At 47.7% G+C, this 18,735-nt stretch overlaps 1 protein-coding gene and 1 pseudogene across 1 annotated transcript; one reads left to right on the forward strand and one right to left on the reverse strand.

The window, feature by feature from the left end:
* Rpl31-ps10 (ribosomal protein L31, pseudogene 10) lies at positions 4,173-4,653 on the forward strand (annotated as a pseudogene).
* Positions 10,498-18,735, reverse strand: Cela3a (chymotrypsin-like elastase family, member 3A). Its single transcript, NM_001126318.1, has 8 exons — positions 18,664-18,735; positions 17,069-17,154; positions 14,780-14,877; positions 14,525-14,659; positions 13,329-13,465; positions 12,744-12,873; positions 11,419-11,626; positions 10,498-10,589 (listed from the first exon to the last, which is right to left on the reverse strand). Exons 1-8 carry the CDS (start codon positions 18,701-18,703, stop codon positions 10,572-10,574), a joined length of 852 nt encoding a protein of 283 aa, NP_001119790.1. The 5' UTR covers positions 18,704-18,735; the 3' UTR covers positions 10,498-10,571.

The following is an 18,735-nucleotide window of genomic DNA, read 5'->3' on the forward strand; positions in this document are numbered from 1 at the left end:
GTAAATGTTTTTAATTTAAAAATATGTTTTTAAAAGATTCATTTATTTTATTTGTATGGGTATCTTGCTTCCATGCATATATGTATATATATATATGCATGTATATGTATATGTATATGTATATATGCGCACCCATGCCATGTCTGGTGCCATGGACCCCCTGGAACTGGAGTTACAGTTGTGTACTGCCATGTGGATACTGGAAATTGAATCAGGATGCTCTGGAAGAACGGCTGAGCCATTTCTCCAGCCCTGAATACACACACATACACACCTACACACACCTTTTTAAAGGCACTCATGTCTTTTTTTTTTTCTTTTAAGAGTTATGCAAGGCTGAAGAGATGGTTCGGAGATTAAGAGCACTGGCTGCTCTTCCAGAGATCCTGAGTTCAATTCCCAGCAACCATCTGGTGGCTCACAACCGTCTATACTGGGTTCTGGTGCCCTCTTCTGGCATGCAGGTGTACATGCATATAGAGCACTCAAACATAAAATAAATAAATCTTTTAAAAAATTATTTTAAAAAGAAGAGTTATGGGCTGGAGAGATGGCTCAGCAGTTACTGACTGCTCTTCCAAAGGTCCTGAGTTCAAATCCCAGCAACCACATGGTAGCACACAACCATATGTAATGAGATCTGATACTCTCTTCTGGTGTGTCTGAAGACAGCTACAGTGTACTTACATGTAATAATAAATAAATCTTAGGCCCGGAGTGAGCGAATCTGGAGCAGAGGTCCTGAGTTCAACTCCTAGCAGCCACATGATGGCTCACAACCATCTGTATAGTTACAGTGTACTCATATACATTAAATAATTAAATAAGTCTTTTAAAAAAGAGTTATGCGCTGGGCAGTGGTGGCACACACCTTTAACCCCAGCACTTGGGAGGCAGAAGCAGGTGAATTTCTGAATTTGAGGGCAGCCTGGTCTACAGAGTGAGTTCCAGGACAGCCAGGACTACACAGAGAAACTCTGTCTCAAAAAACAAACAAACAAACAAAAAAAAAGAGTTATGCATTTATTTATCAGGCATGTGTGTTACTACTGTTAACTGCTGTTATTAGGATTGAATTTAGAGCTGCTAGCTTTGTGCATGCAAGTGCTGTACTGGTATGCTGGTCCCTGCTCTCTCTTGCTCGCTCTTGCTCTCTCATTCTCTTTCCTTTCCTTCTTTACTTTTTAAAAAAGATTTATTTTATTTTAATGTATATGGGTACAATGTAGCTGTCTTCAGAAGACACACCAGAAGAGGGCATCAGATCCCTTTACAGATGGTTGTGAGCCACCACGTGAGTGCTCGGAATTGAACTCATGACCTTTGGAAGAGCAGTCAGTGCTCTTCACTGCTGAGCCATCTCTCCAGCCCCACCTTCTTTTCTTTTTGAAGCTACATTTATGTGTTTATCTATTTTGTCTGTGTGCATGCACAGGTTCCTGTGCCACAGTGCCCATGTGGAGGCCGGAAGACAAACCGCAGGAGTCGGTTCTCCTCTTCTATCTCGAGAGCCTCTTAAATGGAACTCTGGTCATCAAGCTTGGTGGCTGTCTTAGTTTGGGTTTTACTGCTGTGAGCAGACACCATGACCAAGGCAACTCTTATATAGGGACAACATTTAATTGGGGCTGGCTTACAGGTTCCAAGATTCAGTCCATTATCATCAAGGTGGGAACGTGGCAGCATCCAGACAGGCATGGTGCAGGAGGAGCTGAGAGTTCTACATCTTCATCTGAAGGCTGCTAGTAGAATACTACCTCCTAGGCAGCTAGGATGAGAGTCTTATAGCCCACACCCACAGTGACACACCTACTCCAACAAGGCCACACCTTGTAACTGTGCCACTCCCTAGGCCAAGCAGATACAAACCATCACAGAGGCGAACTCCTTTATCCACTGAGATGAAGTTCACAGAGTTTCCCAGGCTGGCCTTGACCATGTGATGCTCCTGTGCGCTCCGTTGGGTCTGAGTCATGCTTTTCTGCCCCAGTGTCTGGCATAACATTGACAGGTGCTCGGCTGGGAATACAGGAGTGTGGTGTTAGGCCTTGCTCCATCCCCGACACTTAGAACTCCGGCACAGCACGGGCTGTGTGCAAATGTGCAAAATCACCGAGTCAAGGGGCAGAGAGGGCTTGAAGTCTGCGGTAAAGCCCACCAGGAGCAGAGCTGTACTTGAACAAAGTGAAAGTCAGTAACCTAGTGCAAGAAACTGCACAGAGCAAACTGTGCCGAGGCCTGCCAAAGGGAAAGGTGGGGTTCTCATAGGGTTTGGGGCTGAGTGCAAAGCAAGCAGTGCTGAATGGGCCTCAGCAAACCTAGCTGTATGAAAGGGGTTAACATCTGGCTGGAGCTAAACATGAGACTCATGATTCTGTCTCCTTGGACACACAGTTAAGATAAATATAGTCTGTTGTGTTTTTTAAAAACACCAAAAAAACCCTTTCTGACCCTTTGCACCTGGGTTGGGAATCTAGTCTGCTTCTCTGTGGGATCCGGCGCCAACATGCTGACAAGAAGAGGCTGTTCTGACCTCAAGGCTGCGGCGGCAAACAGCAACATTTTTGACTTATTTAGAAAACAAGGGTTCTCAGGACTGCCTGTGTTTTCATTATCAGAAGATTTTTTCTCTTTCTTTGGTAATGCTGGGGACTGAACCCGGGAGCCTTGCTGACTGACTGTAAAAGCCCCTTGCCACCAAGCTCTGTCCCAAAGGGAGACCTGACAAGTTCACAGTTGATGGGAATCTCACCATAAGGCCAGCATCTGGAAGCAAAGCCTCCCGAGGCAGGCAGAGCCTGATGACCTCGTCCCCTTGTGGCCCCAGCTCCCTGAGGCCCACATCACAGTGAATGTCCGTTGTGTAACCATCCTGGCAGAAGGGACAAGTTCTAAAGAGAGACATCCTTGCCCCTCCTGCTGGCTATCAGAGCAGTGAAGCAACGGTCCCCAAGGAATGGCAGTTTCCCTGGGAGAGTCCTGTTGCAATAATTTCTTACCCCAGTAAGCCCATATAAAAACCACACAATCAGTTATTATATTTATAAGCTATAATGCCTAGATTGGGCAGATCTACCACTACACTAACTTTTCCCCCAGCTATGAGATGGATGGATGGCTACTTGTGGCTTCTTCAGGCCATGTGGTCCTGCTCCATCTTCCTCCCAGCTCCTCTTCCTCTGTTCTTCCACTCTCACACGTCCAGCCCCTCCTTTCCCTTCCACTGCCCAGTCATCAGCTCTACCCTTTATGTGACCAGTCAGAATGGGGAGAAGGTTCCGTGAGATCACCTGAGTGTGTGACCTACTCCTTGTGGGGGCAGCCCCTCTCGAGGAAGCAGAATTAACATCAAAATACGAACAGCACCGGAACAACCTACAACAGTGTCCTGCTTGAAGAAGAGGAAGGCCGAAGCCTGATGCCAGCCAGAGGAAGAACGTGTCTCCCAGAGGGAGATGTGACACAGTTTTGGCCGCTTGTCAGACTACACTGCAGAAAGACTGAAGCTGAGACAAGATGGGTAAGGCTACCTTGACAAGAACTACTCAGTTATTCATAGCTCTAAGCTGCCTGTCAGAACCCAGAGATGGATTTGATGGGGAATTGTCACTGGACCTCATGTTTCTTCATTCATTTCCTTGATGTGGCTATATTCAGTTCCTCTGCTTTTTACTCTTGCACACATGTCTCTTTAACTACTGTACTGGGGATAGTGGCAAGCCTCATTGCAGGATCTAGGCTCAAACCCTGAAAACTTCGCTGACATTTGGGGCTTTGAGCCGAGTTATAAGCCCTACTGGTGGGACCCACCAAGGGTGGGCTGTCTTCCTTTCTCCGCTGTGTGTGATACACAATATCAATAGATGCTTGTGCCCATTAAATTTAACTATAGACAAAAGTTCTAAATACAGAGAAGTGGACAGGGCCAGCAAAAGAACAGCAGCCGTGGAAGAGAAGAAACAAAGGAGGAAGTTTGAAAACCAGGGCTGGAGAGATGGTTCAGTGGTTAAGAGCACCGGCTGCTCTTCCAGAGGTCCTGAGTTCAAATCCCAGCAACCACATGGTAGCTCACAACCATCTGTGGTGGGATCCGATGCCCTCTTCTGGTGTGTCTGAGACAGCTACAGTGTACTCACATACATAAATAATTCTTTTTAAAAAGAAGAGAAAAGAGAGTGAGTATGGCTGCGGGGTCGCGGCTCCGAAATCCGGCGCCATCCGCGCCCGGCGCGGGCAGGCTCGATGGCTCCCGCAAAGAAGGGTGGCGAGAAGAAGAAGGGCCGTTCTGCCATCAACGAGGTGGTGACCCAAGAATACACCATCAACATTCACAAGCGTATCCATGGAGTGGGCTTCAAGAAGAGTGCTCCTTGGGCACTCAAAGAAATTCGGAAGTTTGCCATGAAGGAAATGGGGACACCAGATGTGCTCATTGACACCAGGCTCAATAAAGCCGTCTGGGCCAAGGGAATAAGGAACGTTCCATATCCCATCCGAGTACGCTTGTCCAGAAAACGTAATGAGGATGAGGATTCCCCAAACAAGCTCTACACGCTGGTAACTTACGTGCCTGTTACCACATTCAAAAATCTACAGACGGTCAATGTGGATGAGAACTAACCTGCTCATGTCAAATAAAGTTGCAGAACTGCCAAAAAAAAAAAAAAAAAAAAAAGAAGAGAAAAGAGAAAATGAAAATCTCTTAAAGCAAAACTCTAAACACATAGCCAGTGTTGCTATTCTGAGAGTTTTGGGGAGCGGTAATAGAATTGTTGGATCCTGTTTTAGTCACTGTTCTATGACAGTGAAGAGACACCATGACTAAGGCAACTTACAAAAGGAAGGCATTTTTTAAAATTTTTATTTATATGAGAACACTGCAGCTGTCTTCAAACACACCAGAAGAGGGCATCAGATCCCTTTACAGATGGTTGTGAGCTACCACATGGTTGCTGGGAATTGAACTCAGAACCTCTGGAAGAGCAGTCAGTGCTCTTAACCACTGAGCCATCTCTCCAGCCCCCAAAGGAAAGCATTTAACTGGAGGCCTGCTAACAGTTTTAGAGGGTTAGTCCATGATCATCAGGGTGGGAAGTAGACAGGCATGATGTTGGAGGAGTATCGGGGAGTTTTATGTCCTTATCCATAAGCAGCAGGCGGGGGCAGGGAGGGAGGGAGAGGGCCCAAAGCCCACACCTCCAGTGACATACCTCATCCTACAAGGCCTCACCCCCTAATCCTTCCCAAACAGTTCCACTAACTGGGGATCAAGCATCCAATCCTAGGATTCTGTGGGGGCCATTCCCATTCAAACCCCCAGAGCTCCTTCATGATTGAAAGGATGAATTACTGAGTTGGGTGATTTTAATATGAATATAAACTTCCCATCCTCAGCTGTGGATTAGCAAGCATTACCACCCTGAGCCAACTCTAAAAGGAAAAGAAGTATTGATGCCACATTTTTCATTTCTTCGAACGGCAAATTGTTTCTTTTAATGATTTACAGAATAGAAGCAGAAAAAAAAAAGTTGACATTCTAATCTTGACTCATTAAAAACAGGTTATAAGAGATTTGAATTGTTGAGACTGGGGGAGACTGAAGACCAAGACAGGATTGTTGATGAAATCAAATTCTTGATTGATCCATTTGAAATGTAGGCAATTTCCTAACTCGCTGCTGCCAGTATGTGGTGAGAAATGTGTCTTAGCTGCTCCCAGCCTCCTTTGGGCTGGGTGCGGGTCCCTGGGGCCGCTGCTATGCCAACTGAGGCATTAGCTGTCTCCCTGACCTTTATTTTGAAGTCATTTGGGGGTGTTATCCAAGGACTCTCCTAGGTGGAGGAGGGTCAGCTTTGGCAGCACCTGTGGATGCATTCTGTCAGGCGTCATGGTCTGACTCAGTAAAACTGATTAAGGACGCCCTGACCTGGTTCTCAACTTCCTCAGCTTCACCCTGCCCCCTACCCCGCTGCCTTCTGACTCAGGCCCTTGCCAGACCAGTTGTTGGATTTTTCTTTTTTTTTTTTCCTTAAAGAGCTGGAAGAGGGTTTTTTTTGGGGGGGGGGGGCTTGAGATCCCAGGAATGACTTTAGAAGAAAACTGTGGGGCCGTATTCCATGCGCGCGGGGGCAGTGGATGGGAAGAGGAGGAAGGGGGTGGGAAATGTGAAAAATATTGTCGACACAGTCATCTTGGAGAATTAGGTCATTGGCAGAGCTGACAAACGCTGTCCCACCAGGGAGTCCCAGTTCTGGGAATACAGCCTAGGGAGTTCACACACATGTGCCCCTGAAGATATGTCCAAGGACATCCACCCAAGCACTGCTTGTGACCCCAGAAAGTTGGCCCAGCTTTAAATGCTCATCAAACAAGTCAGGGCAGAGAAAAATAACTTTTGTCTAAGGCATTCACCACAGGCCGGCAGCCATCGGGAGGCCACAATGCGGTGACACTCACTCAGCACAGCCAACAAACAAGTTAAAAGGGCTTTTTGAAAAATCCACTTACTGCCAGGCTGTGGTGGTACACGCCTTTAATCCCATCACTTGGGAGGCAGAGGCAGGCAGATCTCTGAGTTCGGGGCCAGCCTGGTCTGCAGAGAGAGCTCCAGGACAGTCAAGACTACTCAGAGAAGCCCTGTCTCAAAAACCAAAAATAACAACAACAACAACAAAATGATTTACTGTCTTTTATTGTTTAGTGATGCTTTTTTTTTTTTAAATCAAAATTGGTGCCGATTAGGTGTTCAGCTGGTGAAGTGTTTGGCATTCCTGCATGAGGTTCTGAGTTCAGTCCCTGGCACCCACATAAAAAGTTGAGTGTGGTAGTATACATTTATAATCATAGCACTGGGAAGACAGAGAGATGCTGATCTCAGGGTCTCGCTGGCTAAACCAGCTTAGCCTAATTGATGAGTCCTGGGTCCCAGTTTGGAACCCTGTCTCAAAGAACAAACGACAGCCATCGAGATGGCTCAGCAGATAAATATGGGGCTTGCTGTCAAGCTTGCCGACCTATGTTCAGTCCTTAGAACCCACAGATTGGAAGTCAAAAACCCATTTTCAAAGATGGTTCTCTGACCTCCACATGTGTGCTATGTAACTGGCACTCACAGACAGACAGACAGACAGACCTATATAAATAAATGTAACAACAATAACAATAACAAAACAGCAGGTGGATAGTACATTCAAAGTTGACTTCTTTTTTTTTTTTTTTTTAAAGATTTATTTATTTATTATATGTAAGTACACTGTAGCTGTCTTCAGACACTCCAGAAGAGGGAGTCAGATCTCATTACGGATGGTTGTGAGCCACCATGTGGTTGCTGGGATTTGAACTCCGGACCTTCGGAAGAGCAGTCGGGTGCTCTTACCCACTGAGCCATCTCACCAGCCCCTCAAAGTTGACTTCTGCCCTACACACACACACACACACACACACAAGGAAAGAAAGAAAGAAACCCCCCAAACCATATAGTACATTGTCTGTGGATATTTGTAAGTGTGATAAAATGTAGCACCCTAGATTAGAAAGATGAAACCCGGGGGCTGGTGAGATAGCTCAGCAGGTAAGAGCACCCGACTGCTCTTCCAAAGGTCCTGAGTTCAAATCCCAGCAACCACATGGTGGCTCACAACCATCCGTAATGAGATCTGATGCCCTCTTCTGGAGTGTCTGAAGACAGCTATGGTGTACTTAACATATAATAAATAAACAAATCTTTAAAAAAAAAAAAAGAAAGATGAACCCCAAGCTCCTCCGTTAGTTAGGGTAGGTAAAGTCCACACAGCTATAACAAACAATGTCCAGCACTACAGTGGCAGTGACAACTATTTCTTGATTGTGTCCATAAGTATCCATGAGGAGACAACGGTGCTCAGTTTGATGCCTCCTCCTCACTCTGGCACCAGGTTGACCGGCAGCCACTGGCTGCCACGACAGTGAAAAGGAGAGCCTAGCAAGACTCCCCATCTCTCTAAGCTTCATGTCAGCCAAGGGAAAATGTATGGCGAAAGGCCTTCAAGGGAGCAGGGAGCAGGCAAGAGTTATTCTGCTATGTGTCCCAACTCCACCCAAATACTGATGGCCTCTGGGGAGAATAAGGAAGAGTACTGTGGGTTCTCCACCTTAATTACATTAAGTGTGTCACTTGTATGCACTCTCTCTCTCTCTCTCTCTCTGTCTCTCTCTCTTCCCCACCCCCACAAGGGGGATGCATACATGTGTGTGTGCATGTGTGTGTGCATGTATGTGTGCTCTGTATGAGTTCAGTCGTGTATATGCCACAGCACACTTATAGAGAGAGGTCAGTGGACAACCTCAGATGTCAGTCCCCACTTTCTACCTTTTTTTTCTTGTTTTTGACATAAGAGTCACAGGGCTGGAGAGATGACTCAGCGGTAAAGAGCACTGAAAACTCTTGTAGAGGTCCTGAGTTCAATTCCCAGCAAGTACATGGTGGCTCACAACCGTCTGTAATAGGATCTGAAGCCCTCTTCTGGTGTGTCCAAAGACAGCAACAGGGTACACACATACACAAGAAAAAATAAATAAATAAAACAAAGAGCCTCTGTAGCCAAGGCTGCCCAGATACTTGCTATGTAGACCAGGTTGGCTTTCAACTCAAAAAGCTCTGCCTGCCACTGCGTTGTGGTTGAATGAGAAATGTTCCCCACACTGCTCTTCATTTACTCTCTGCTTCCTGCCTACAGTTCAAGCTCTGAGACACCAAAGCTTTTAAATTCAGGCTCCATTTTAGAGAACCTGACGTTAAGTTTAAACTCAGGTAGACTAACAGGCTGGTATCTAACATTAGTTTCCAAGTTGCCCCAGCCCCCAACAGAACCTGAGCCTAGCTCCAGTCTCTAGGCTAATCCCCAACAAGAGTAGAGTTTCCAGGATGCACAAGACCAGTGTCTCCTGGTTATTCCCCCAACAAACCTGCAGACCCAGGTTACAAACCCACCCCCTGCCTATCGACCACCAATGCAGAGGGGAACAGAAGTTAAGTTTATGATCTGACTCCCAGCTCCAGCCAATTATGGTAAAGGCCACAGCAGCTTTCCAAATAGATGCTTACACATGCATTCCCTGCTTGCTGCTTACTATAAAGCCTTGTCCCGATAGAGATTTGGGGCTGTACCACCACCAAAACCATCCTGCGTGACAGCGGTGCATTGGGGGGGGGGGTAAGCTAGCTGGAATAGAATGAAGACCCTGCTGTGAGTTGCATCAGATTGGCTCCTTTGTGTGTTTTTGAAGATCACTAACATTTCCCTGACACAATGGCTCTGAGCTCTCAGCTTGCTGTTCCAGCCACAACAGCTGTTGTGATAGTGACAGACACTTATCCTGATGAAACTGGAACCTCAGATGAACCCTTTCTTCTATAAGTTGCCTTGATCGTGATGGCTTGTTTGTTTGTTTTCAAGACAGGGTTTCTCTGTGTAGCCCTGGCTGTCCTGGAACTTACTTTGTAGACCAGGCTGGCCTCGAACTCAGAAATCTGCCTTCCTCTGCCTCCCGAGTGCTGGGATTAAAGGTGTGCGCCACTACGCCTGGCTCTGATCGTGGTGTTTTTATCTCAGAAGTAGAAAGGTAACTAAGAAGTACTGCTTCCCAAGTACTGGGGTTACAGGTGTGCCAGCAGGATGGGCTTCCATCTTGATTTGAGGTGGAATCTCTTCCATTCACCTCTGCATCTGCCATTAGATGTCTGGGGAGCTTTTCATGATTCTCCTGACTTGATATATATATCTATCACTCAATGTAGACTTCTGAACTACACACACACACACACACACACACACACACACACACACACACACACACACACACACACACAGGAAAAGCCTAGGCTGGAGAGATGGCTCAGAGGTTAAGAGCACTGACTGCTCTTCCAGAGGTCCTGCATTCAATTCCCAGCAACCACATGGTGGCTCACAACCATCTGTAATGGGATCTGGTGTCCTATTCTGGTGTTTCTGAAGACAGCTACAGTGCACTCATATATATAAAATAAATCTTAAAAAAAAAACTAGAAAGATGAACCCCGAGTCCCCCGGTCAGTCGGAGTAGGATAAATCCATGCAGCTATGACAAACAAGTCAGCCTTTTCAAAGAGAAACCTTCCTAATGCTGCATGTAACCTGTGATTCCCAACCGGACTAGATTTTTCTACAAATTTGTGCCTCTATGGCTGCATTGAGAAGTCTCCAGTTTCTGGGTGACTATCTACTATCACTGACTATATTCACAGTCCTATGTGTGACTATTACTGTGACAACTTCTCCGAGTTTCCTGGCAGTCTCTCTCTTTCTGCTTAGGACGTCCTATGCCCTTGCATGCTAGTCACCCCACTGCAGCCCCTCCTCTCAGGGCTCATTCTCTCCTCCTCAGCGGAGGGGATGGCTCTGGCCCCACCTCCACATTTCAGACCTAAGATTTCAGAAACTGGTCAGAGCACAAGAGTTCCGTCAATGAAGGCAGAGAGCATCAACTTGGGACTTTCAAAAGGTCTTTATTCTTTAGAGGACCTGGGGGTCCTCTCTGCCAGCCGAACCTTGGATCTAGTTGTTGGCAATGGTCTAAAACAAACAAACAAACAAAGAAACAAACAAAAATCAGAAGGTTGGAAAAGAACAAAATTAGTTAAGATTGCAAGCTTCGGGACTGAAGGGACTGGGTGAAAGGCCTAGCTCTGTGACTGGATCCTGTGTGTCTCTGGGAGAGTGACTTGACCTCTCGAAGCATTAGTTTCCTCATCTCCTTAAGAGAGGTAATAATAGCAGTTGCCTCATGGGTATTCTTTTGTTTGCTTTGTTTTCTGAGACATGGTTTCTCTGTGTACCTGCTGTCCTGGAACTTACTCTGTAGACAAGGCTAGTTTTGAACTCAAAGATCAATGTGCATCTGTCTCTGCCTCACAAGTGCTGGGTTTAAAGACCTACACCATGACCTCCCGGCTTCATGGGTATTCTCAGTTGAACTCTTAGCTGAGGTTCTTAGCACAGTGAATCTACAAACCCCAGCTAGTACTCCAGTCAGGAAGAACAGCCGCTGTCTTGGACCTTCTGTGTCTAGATGAGGTCTGCTCTGCACCCTCCCTGACCCCAAGATCCCACATCATGGTTCTCAGCCTCCTGCACTCTAGTGTCTACCATCTGTCCACCAACAGGCTGTCTGTCCACTGTCTGACATGCTATCTGTCCTCCTTGACTAGGAAGGACCTGGGCTGGGGGATACTTCTCAATACCTGTTAGATTCTGGAAGTGTGGCCACATAAAACATCCCCGAGCTCTCTAGAATGTCCCCAAAGTTCCCTCCCTCAGCCTCATGAGCCTCAGGGCTCCTAAGGGTCTTCAGATTATCCCTCCTAAACTCCCTGGCAGGCTTCCATCTCCTTTGTCTCCTCACCTCCTCAATCCAGTCAATGAAGGCTGAGACACGGGTGAACATTGTGGGCTTCTTCAGGGTGTTGCAGCCCGAGGGGGACACGAAGCTGGCTATACCATGGACCTGCCAGGTGCCATTGTCAGCGGGACAGTTGAGGGGTCCTCCAGAGTCACCCTGCAATGGAGACAAGAGTCGGGGCTGATGTGTGTCTGAAGATAAGGAGTGGGCTCTGACTTCAATGACATTGATACACATTCACACTACTTCAAATCTCTGGGTAGCATTTTGCAAGAGAAAACCATAAGACACTGGTTCTCGATCTGAGGGTCACAACCCCTTTGGGGGGACGGTTGACATATCAGATATCCTGCATTCAGATATCCTGCACATCAGATTATTTATGCTAGAGCTCATAACAGCAGCAAAATTAAAGTTACAAAGTGGCAACAAAATAATTTTATGGTTGGGTGGGGTCACCACAACATGAGGCACTTGGTCACAGCATTAGGAAGGTTGAGACCCACGGACATCAGGGTTAATGAGACAGTGTAAGACAGCACCCAGCAGACGCAGCTCTCCAGAGATGTCGCCTCTCATTATCGGTACCACATTTAATGCTTTCAGGTTTTGTTTGTTTCTAACTGAGACACTGTATAGCCCAGGCTAATCTTGAACTTGCAATCCTCCTGCCTCAGCCTCCAACAGTGCTGGGATTTCAGGTTAGCATGATAAGCATGTTCTTATATACAACAAGAGCATTCTGAATGTGTGGCTATCACTTCAAAGCCACAACTGATGTGGGTTAGCGACGTAGCTCAATTGACCAAGTGTTAGCATCCACAAAGCTATGATTTCCACCCCTATTACTGCCTCAAGTGGGTGTGGTGGTGATGCTGAAAGACCATCACTCAGGTGGAGACAGGAGGATCAGAAATTCAAGGCAATTCTTTGCTACCGAGTAAGTTTCAGGCCAGACTGTGCTATACCAGAGTCTCAAAACAGTGAGTGCCAAGTGTGGTGGTACATACTGTTCATCCTAGAACTAGGGAGGCAGAGACAGGTCATCGCTATGAGTTTGAGACCAGCCTACACTATATAGTGATCTCAGGCCAGTCATGCCTACATTGTAAGACCCTATCTCAAAAACCAGTGGCAAAAATGAGGGAACTGGGGGCTGTCAAGCTCCTGATGCCACCTCTGAGTTTCCCTTCATCCCACATTGCCTGGACACTGCATGAGGCAAACCAAGTATGTTTATCCACCTCAGGGCACATGGTGGAGGGTCTTGAGGGCCCTACAACCATGCTACCCGGGCAGATGTGAGCTGACTCACAAATCAGCCAGACTGGATGTAGCCGCCGGCGCACACCATGGTCCTCTTCACATAGTGGCCCCACCAGTCCCACCTGGAGCAGTGTTCATAGTCCACCACAGGCAGCAAGGCCTGCTGCAGCTTGGTTGGCAGAGGTCCATTGGCTGGGGAGACAGAGAGTGTTGCAAGGGATACCTGGGTGTTACAGAGTGGAAACCTTCAGGCTCCATCAAGCTGGTGGGAACCACGGGGTCTTGCTTGCTCTGTGTTCTGGGGCATTGGGCACAGAGTGGGCAACCCAAAATGATCCACTGATCATACTCGTGTTTGGGAGGATTGGGGAGACGATGGGGAGCTGGAGAGGAATTCACGGGCAGTATAAAGATGGTTTTTGGACTGGAGAGATGGCTCAGTGGTTAAAAACACTGACTGCTCTTCCAGAGGTCCTGAGTTCAATTCCCAGCAACCACAAGGTGGCTCACAACCATCTGTAATGGGATCTGACTGTGACAGTGTACTCAGATATATAAAACAAATAAATTTTTTGGAAAACAATGGTTTCTGCTGTGGCCCTCTACCCCCACTTGCCCCAGGCACTGTCTCTGTGGTCAGCACGTACTAGAGAGCCGGCCCCAGCCGCTGATGTAACAGGGTGCTCCGTTGGGTAGGATTTCACCAGCAGGAGGGAGGCAGGCAAGCTGGACTGCATCTCCCAGCTGGGCACTTCTTGAGAGCTTGACCAGAGCGATGTTATTGCTGGGGGAAAAGGGGAGTCCCATGAAATCCAGTCAGCTAGCATGCACCTATCTCCTTTGCTCCAGGGACTTTCAGCTCTGGGAATCCATTGGTCCTTGAATTCTGAATCCGTTTACTCATTGGTTTTTTTGTGCTGGGGCTTGAACTCAGAGCTCTGCAAGTGCTAGAATAGTACTGTGCGATCGAGCTACTCTCTGGTGTTTCCTAAGTCATTTGTTTTGCTTCATTGGTGAGTTGGTCTTACTATGTAGCCCTAGCTAGCCTATGTTGACTGAGCTAGCCTGTAACCCACAGAGATCCACCTGCTTCAGCCTCCCTGTGCTGAGATAAAAGGTGCATGTTACTACATGTCTTTTCCAAAATCCATTCTTAAAGTGGACCAGCCCCGGGCATCCTCACAGACACTTTATCCCTGCTGACCTTGTCATTTATGGTCCCCTTGACACCTCTATGTCATCTGGAAGGACCAGGGTCACAGTTGCCCCCTACCCTAGTGCTGCCCAATGAAATGGTCTAGGCTGATGTCTGACAGCTCCCTGGAGAAAGATGTTGTTGCCTATGTACCACACTGTAGGTACCATTATTTTCTACCTCAACTATCTAGCTACCGCTTAAATCACTTCACTGGGGTCTGATCTACCTCTCTGCTCATTCTGGGATTCTGGCCACGATGGGCTAGAGCCTTAAGCCACTCTTTCTTTCTTCCTTTCTTTCTGTCTTTCTTTCTTTCTTTCTTTCTTTCTTTCTTTCTTTCTTTCTTTCTTTCTTTCTTTCTTTCTTTCTTTCTTTCTTTGGTTTTTTTGAGACAGGGTTTCTCCCTATAGCCCTGGCTGTCTTGGAACTCACTTTGTAGACCAGGCTGGCCTAGAACTCAGAAATCCGCCTGCCTCTGCCTCACAAGTGTGCCACCTGCCTGGCAAGCCACCATTCTTTAGTTCTTGCAGCTACCCACAGCCCATGCCACTTGGACTCAGGCAGCTGACCCCGGCAGTAAGCTCTCGAGTGGCTTGGCATCTTGCAGAATGGAACTCCCAACTCCACACCCAAGACTTCACTCACCCACAGTTCACACATTCGGAGTTCCACTTGGGGTGCACAAAGAGTTCTCCAGCATTGATGGGGATCACCTGCTCTGAGCCCTCCTCCACACCATGTTCATGCTCCCCAAGTACCACCCGGTAGTTGAGATAAGGCCTGCAGAAGAGTGGAGGTCAGTATAAGCCTGGAGCCAATCTCACTCCTCTCCTATTGTCCCAGCTGCCCAGGACACATGCAGGGATAGTGAGTGGGAAAGGCATGGGGGATGGAACTTACATGATGCAGTGGCCCGCAGTCAGAACCCAGTCAGGGGTAATGAGGGAGCCACCACAGGTATGGTGGAAGCTCCCACCCATCTCATACTGAAGGGAGACCTGGTGGCCAAGAAGGAAAGAGCTTGAGTGGCCCAGACCCAACACCATGGGTTGCCACCAGTGGCTTCACAGGCTATGCGCTGTACAGCTCCAGAACGTGCTATTCACATGGGAAAAAAATAGCGTCCTCTGAAATGTGCAGTGCACAGACTATGCAGCTCCTCAGGGGACTCTGTCACTTTCCCACAAGCATCACATTTTGATTATCCAAGGCCTCCCACCACAGGTTTTAGGCTGTCTCTGAGGTCCTTACCACTCTCTGGCACCCACAGACTTTATGTTTCCTGAGGGCTCTTCATAACCCCTGTCCTATCAGTCCTTGCATTCTCCTGAACCCTACATCTTTCAAGGCCTCTTGGGTCTGTTGAAACATGCCTCACACTGAGGCCTCTGCCTCCCCTTCCCTATGCATTCTGACTTTCAAAAGCTCTCTTACAACTGTGTACGGTGCTCTATACCTGGGATTCCAGCATCAGAGAAGTAGGCAGAAGGGCTGTGGTTCAAGATCAGCTAAGGTTATGTGAGACTGTCTCAAAGAAAGGAAGAAAGATCCGCAATGAGATCTTACTCCCTCTACTGGTGTTTCTGAAGACACCTACAGTGAACTCATGTATAATAATAAATAAATCTTAAAAAAAAAAAAAGAGAGTGGGGCAGGCGATGTAGCTCAGTGGGTAGAGTGCCTGCCTAGCATGCGTAAAGCTCTGAGTTCTATGCCTAGCCCTGCAGAAGTGGGAGTGGTGACACTTGCCCAGAACCCCACCACTCAGGAGGTGGAAACAGGAACAAGAAGACAGGAACACCCTTAGGTGTATATTGACTTTGAGGATAGCCTGAGCTATCTGAAACCCCATCTCAAAGCCAAAGAGCAACACAACCTCCTCAACCAAAAATGGACGAAGACCATCGCCCGCTGTGCTTAGGTCCTGATTGACACTAGAAGACTCCTGTGTCCTCCTCACTCCTGCCACGTGTGTGCTGGCTGTGCTGTTTGCTTTGCTTTTGTTTTTCAAAACAGAGTTTCTCTGTGTAGCCCAGGCTATCCTGGGACTCACTCTGTAGACCAGGCTGGCTCCAAGCCTGGAGATCCTTCTGATCTGTGTCATTTTTTACACTCTGATGGCCACAGTAACTCACTGCCATCACCAGTGTGTGGCCAGCAAAGGCTACAGGATTTAGGCTCTGGTCCCTCACAGAATAAGCTGGGACCCTGTCTGTTCTCTGGGTCTTAGATGATGCAAATACCTCCTATCTTCTTCATTGGTCTCAGCTTCCTGTGGCTGTTGAGCACTGACATGAGTTTTTTCAGTTGTCTAATTTTAAAAGATTTTTACGTGCTGGGCAGTGGTTCCTGCTGTCTTTAACCCTAGCACTCAGGAGGAGAGACAGGCAGGCTATAAAGAATGTTTCCTTGTGTGCATGTGTGTTTCTCTGAACAGGTGTGTGTCACATGTGTTCTGGCCCCCTCAGAGACTAGAAGGCATGGGTCCCCTAGGGATGCTGTTATAGGCAGTCTTAAGCTGCCAGACTAGGAACTGAACTCAGGTCCTCTGGAAGATCAGCAAGCACTCTTCATCACTCAGCTCTCTCCAGGTCTGGGTTTGGTTCTTGAGACAGGGTCTCTTAGAAGTCAGAGTGACATCAAACTCGCTGTGTGGCTGAGGCTGACCTTGAACTCCTGATCCTTCTGCCTCTACTGGGTTACAAATTTGTATGGAACAACTATGTCTGCCTTACTTTATAGTAAACTATAGTCACATGTGACTTGTGACTATTGTTAGACAGGAGTTTAGCCCTCTGAACATCTCCCCATGAACCTCTATGAAGTTCCTAACCCTTTTAAGCTCCCAGAACTTTGACCCTTTTGTAGAACCCAGGGAGATTAGAAACAAAATCTTTCCTCTAAACACAGCCCCCGAAGTTCCACTGCTATTAAGCCAATCTCTTAAACACCACTCTTTCCCCAAATTCCACTTTCAAATCCCAGCCGAGATTGCAGATAGAACAGTTACAACCTCCAAGAAATGTCTCTGTCCAAGAGTTTCCGGCCTTTTGAAGTCAAACTAGGGAGTGGAGAGGAACTGGTGGGGTCAAGGCAGGCTGCCATGTAACCAAACCTGGGGTTCAGTGCCCACAGTAGAAGGGGAGGTGGGGAGTTGGGGGTGGGGGTGGCAGCTGCTGTCACTCTTACCTGCCAGGGCCAGCTGTGGGGAACAGCTTCCTCGCCATTGACAACTCGGCTGGAGGGGTTGTGGGAAGGCTGTCCACAGCCTGAGGCTAGAGGTGACAATTGAGAAGCCAGTCAGCCAGAGTGTCCTCAGAAGGAAGGGGGCTTCAGGTCAGGGGTGGGGCTGGTTGAGCATGGTGCACTTGGAGGCAGAGGCAAGCTGAATTCTGTAAATTCAAGGCCAGCTTGACCTATATAGTGAATTCCAGATGAGCCAATGCTACACAGAGAGATCCTGTCTAAAAAGAAAAAGGAAGAAGCAAAGGAAGAGGAAGAGGAGGGAGAAGAGGAAGAAGAGGAAGAGGAGGAAGAGGAGGGAGAGGAGGGAGAAGAGGAAGAAGAGAAGGATAAAGAAGAGGAAGAGGAGGAAGAAGAGGAAGAGGAGGAGGAAAAGGAAGAGGAGGAAGAGGAGGGGGAGCCCTTCCCCTCTCTAGACTTCACTAGTCAGGTATGAAGTAGCGTTTATGCATTTAACCTACAAAGGGGCTTCTCAGAGGAGGGCAGGGTCTCTTTTATCTCAAAGACTGAAGACTTGGGACTGAGCCTGGTAGTCAGGGAGCCCCCAAACTCTGGAACCCAAATGCTGGGCATTAGGGTGTGATCCCAGCATTGAGGATTTGAGCTCAAAGGATCAGCCAGTGGTTTGAGGTAAGCCTGGGCTAACAGAGTGAAAAAATTGGGCTAGCTGGGTGGTAACCCGGGCTAATGGCCTGAGTTTTATCCCTGGGATCCCAACAGAGAGAACTGACTCCTGCAAGTTGTCCTCTGGTCTCCACATGAGCTCTGTAACACACATACAGTCCCTAACAAATAATAAACGTAATAAAAAAATTACAGCTAAAAGTGACATGCTAGCTCATGCCTATAGTCCTTGTGCTTGAGAGAGGGAGGCAGTGGGATTGCTAGGAACTCAAGGAAAAGCAGGCTGAGCTATAACATGAGACTTTCTAAAAACAAACAAACAAACAAACAAAAACTTTTTTTTTAAAGGTGACTTATGAAGTGGCTGTTTGAGTGACACAGCTGGGTACGAAGTGAGACTCGGCCACTGACTCAGGATGAGCTGTGTTACTCTAAAGGTCAGTTTCCCTACTGACTCCAAACTAGGCTGACTTACCTGGGGTCATAGAAGAAAAACAGCCTGTCCCACCGTCGCCTGCCTGACACAGTAGACACTTAGAAAATGCCATTGGGTACAATATGGTCCACCAAGGGAAGCTTTGTGGGCTGTGTCACAGACGACTGAAAGTTTGAGTTGGAGCCATCAAACCTCAGAGTTCAGACCTTAAGCCAGGAGGTCATCCATTGTCCCCTCAAGGAGTCTTGCCCCGTGGGCTCCCAGTCTTTCTGAGCTGGGTCATCTGAAGCTTGCCTGCCTCCTCCACTCCTGGCCATGAACCAAGCTCAAGGCCCTACAGTCCTGTCCTAGTTGAAGCTGAGACCTTCTGTAGAAGCAGGTATGGAGTGTCTCCCAGGGGGGCAAAGAGTGAGGGTCTGTCGTATTTCAGGGGCTCCCAGGCTGATGCAGCAAGGTGACATGGGACAAGCTGAGGGCTTACCAAGGGCCACAAGCAGGAGGGAACTCAGCAGTCGGAGCATGGTGAGCTTCAGGGTGATAAGAAAGATGTGGA

The sequence above is a fragment of the Mus musculus genome, chromosome 4 (genome assembly GCF_000001635.26).
Source record: "Mus musculus strain C57BL/6J chromosome 4, GRCm38.p6 C57BL/6J".
NCBI classification, from domain to species: domain Eukaryota; kingdom Metazoa; phylum Chordata; class Mammalia; order Rodentia; family Muridae; genus Mus; species Mus musculus.

Excerpts from the sequence above, each read along its gene's own strand:
- Cela3a (NM_001126318.1), bottom strand. The coding sequence starts at position 18,703 with ATGCTCCGACTGCTGAGTTCCCTCCTGCTTGTGGCCCTTG. Across the intron at positions 14,878-17,068 it reads CCCACAGCTGGCCCTGGCAG|GTCTCCCTTCAGTATGAGAT; the intron begins GTAAGAGTGACA and ends CTTGGCCACCAG. Across the intron at positions 14,660-14,779 it reads ACTGCGGGCCACTGCATCAT|GCCTTATCTCAACTACCGGG; the intron begins GTAAGTTCCATC and ends ACTCTTCTGCAG.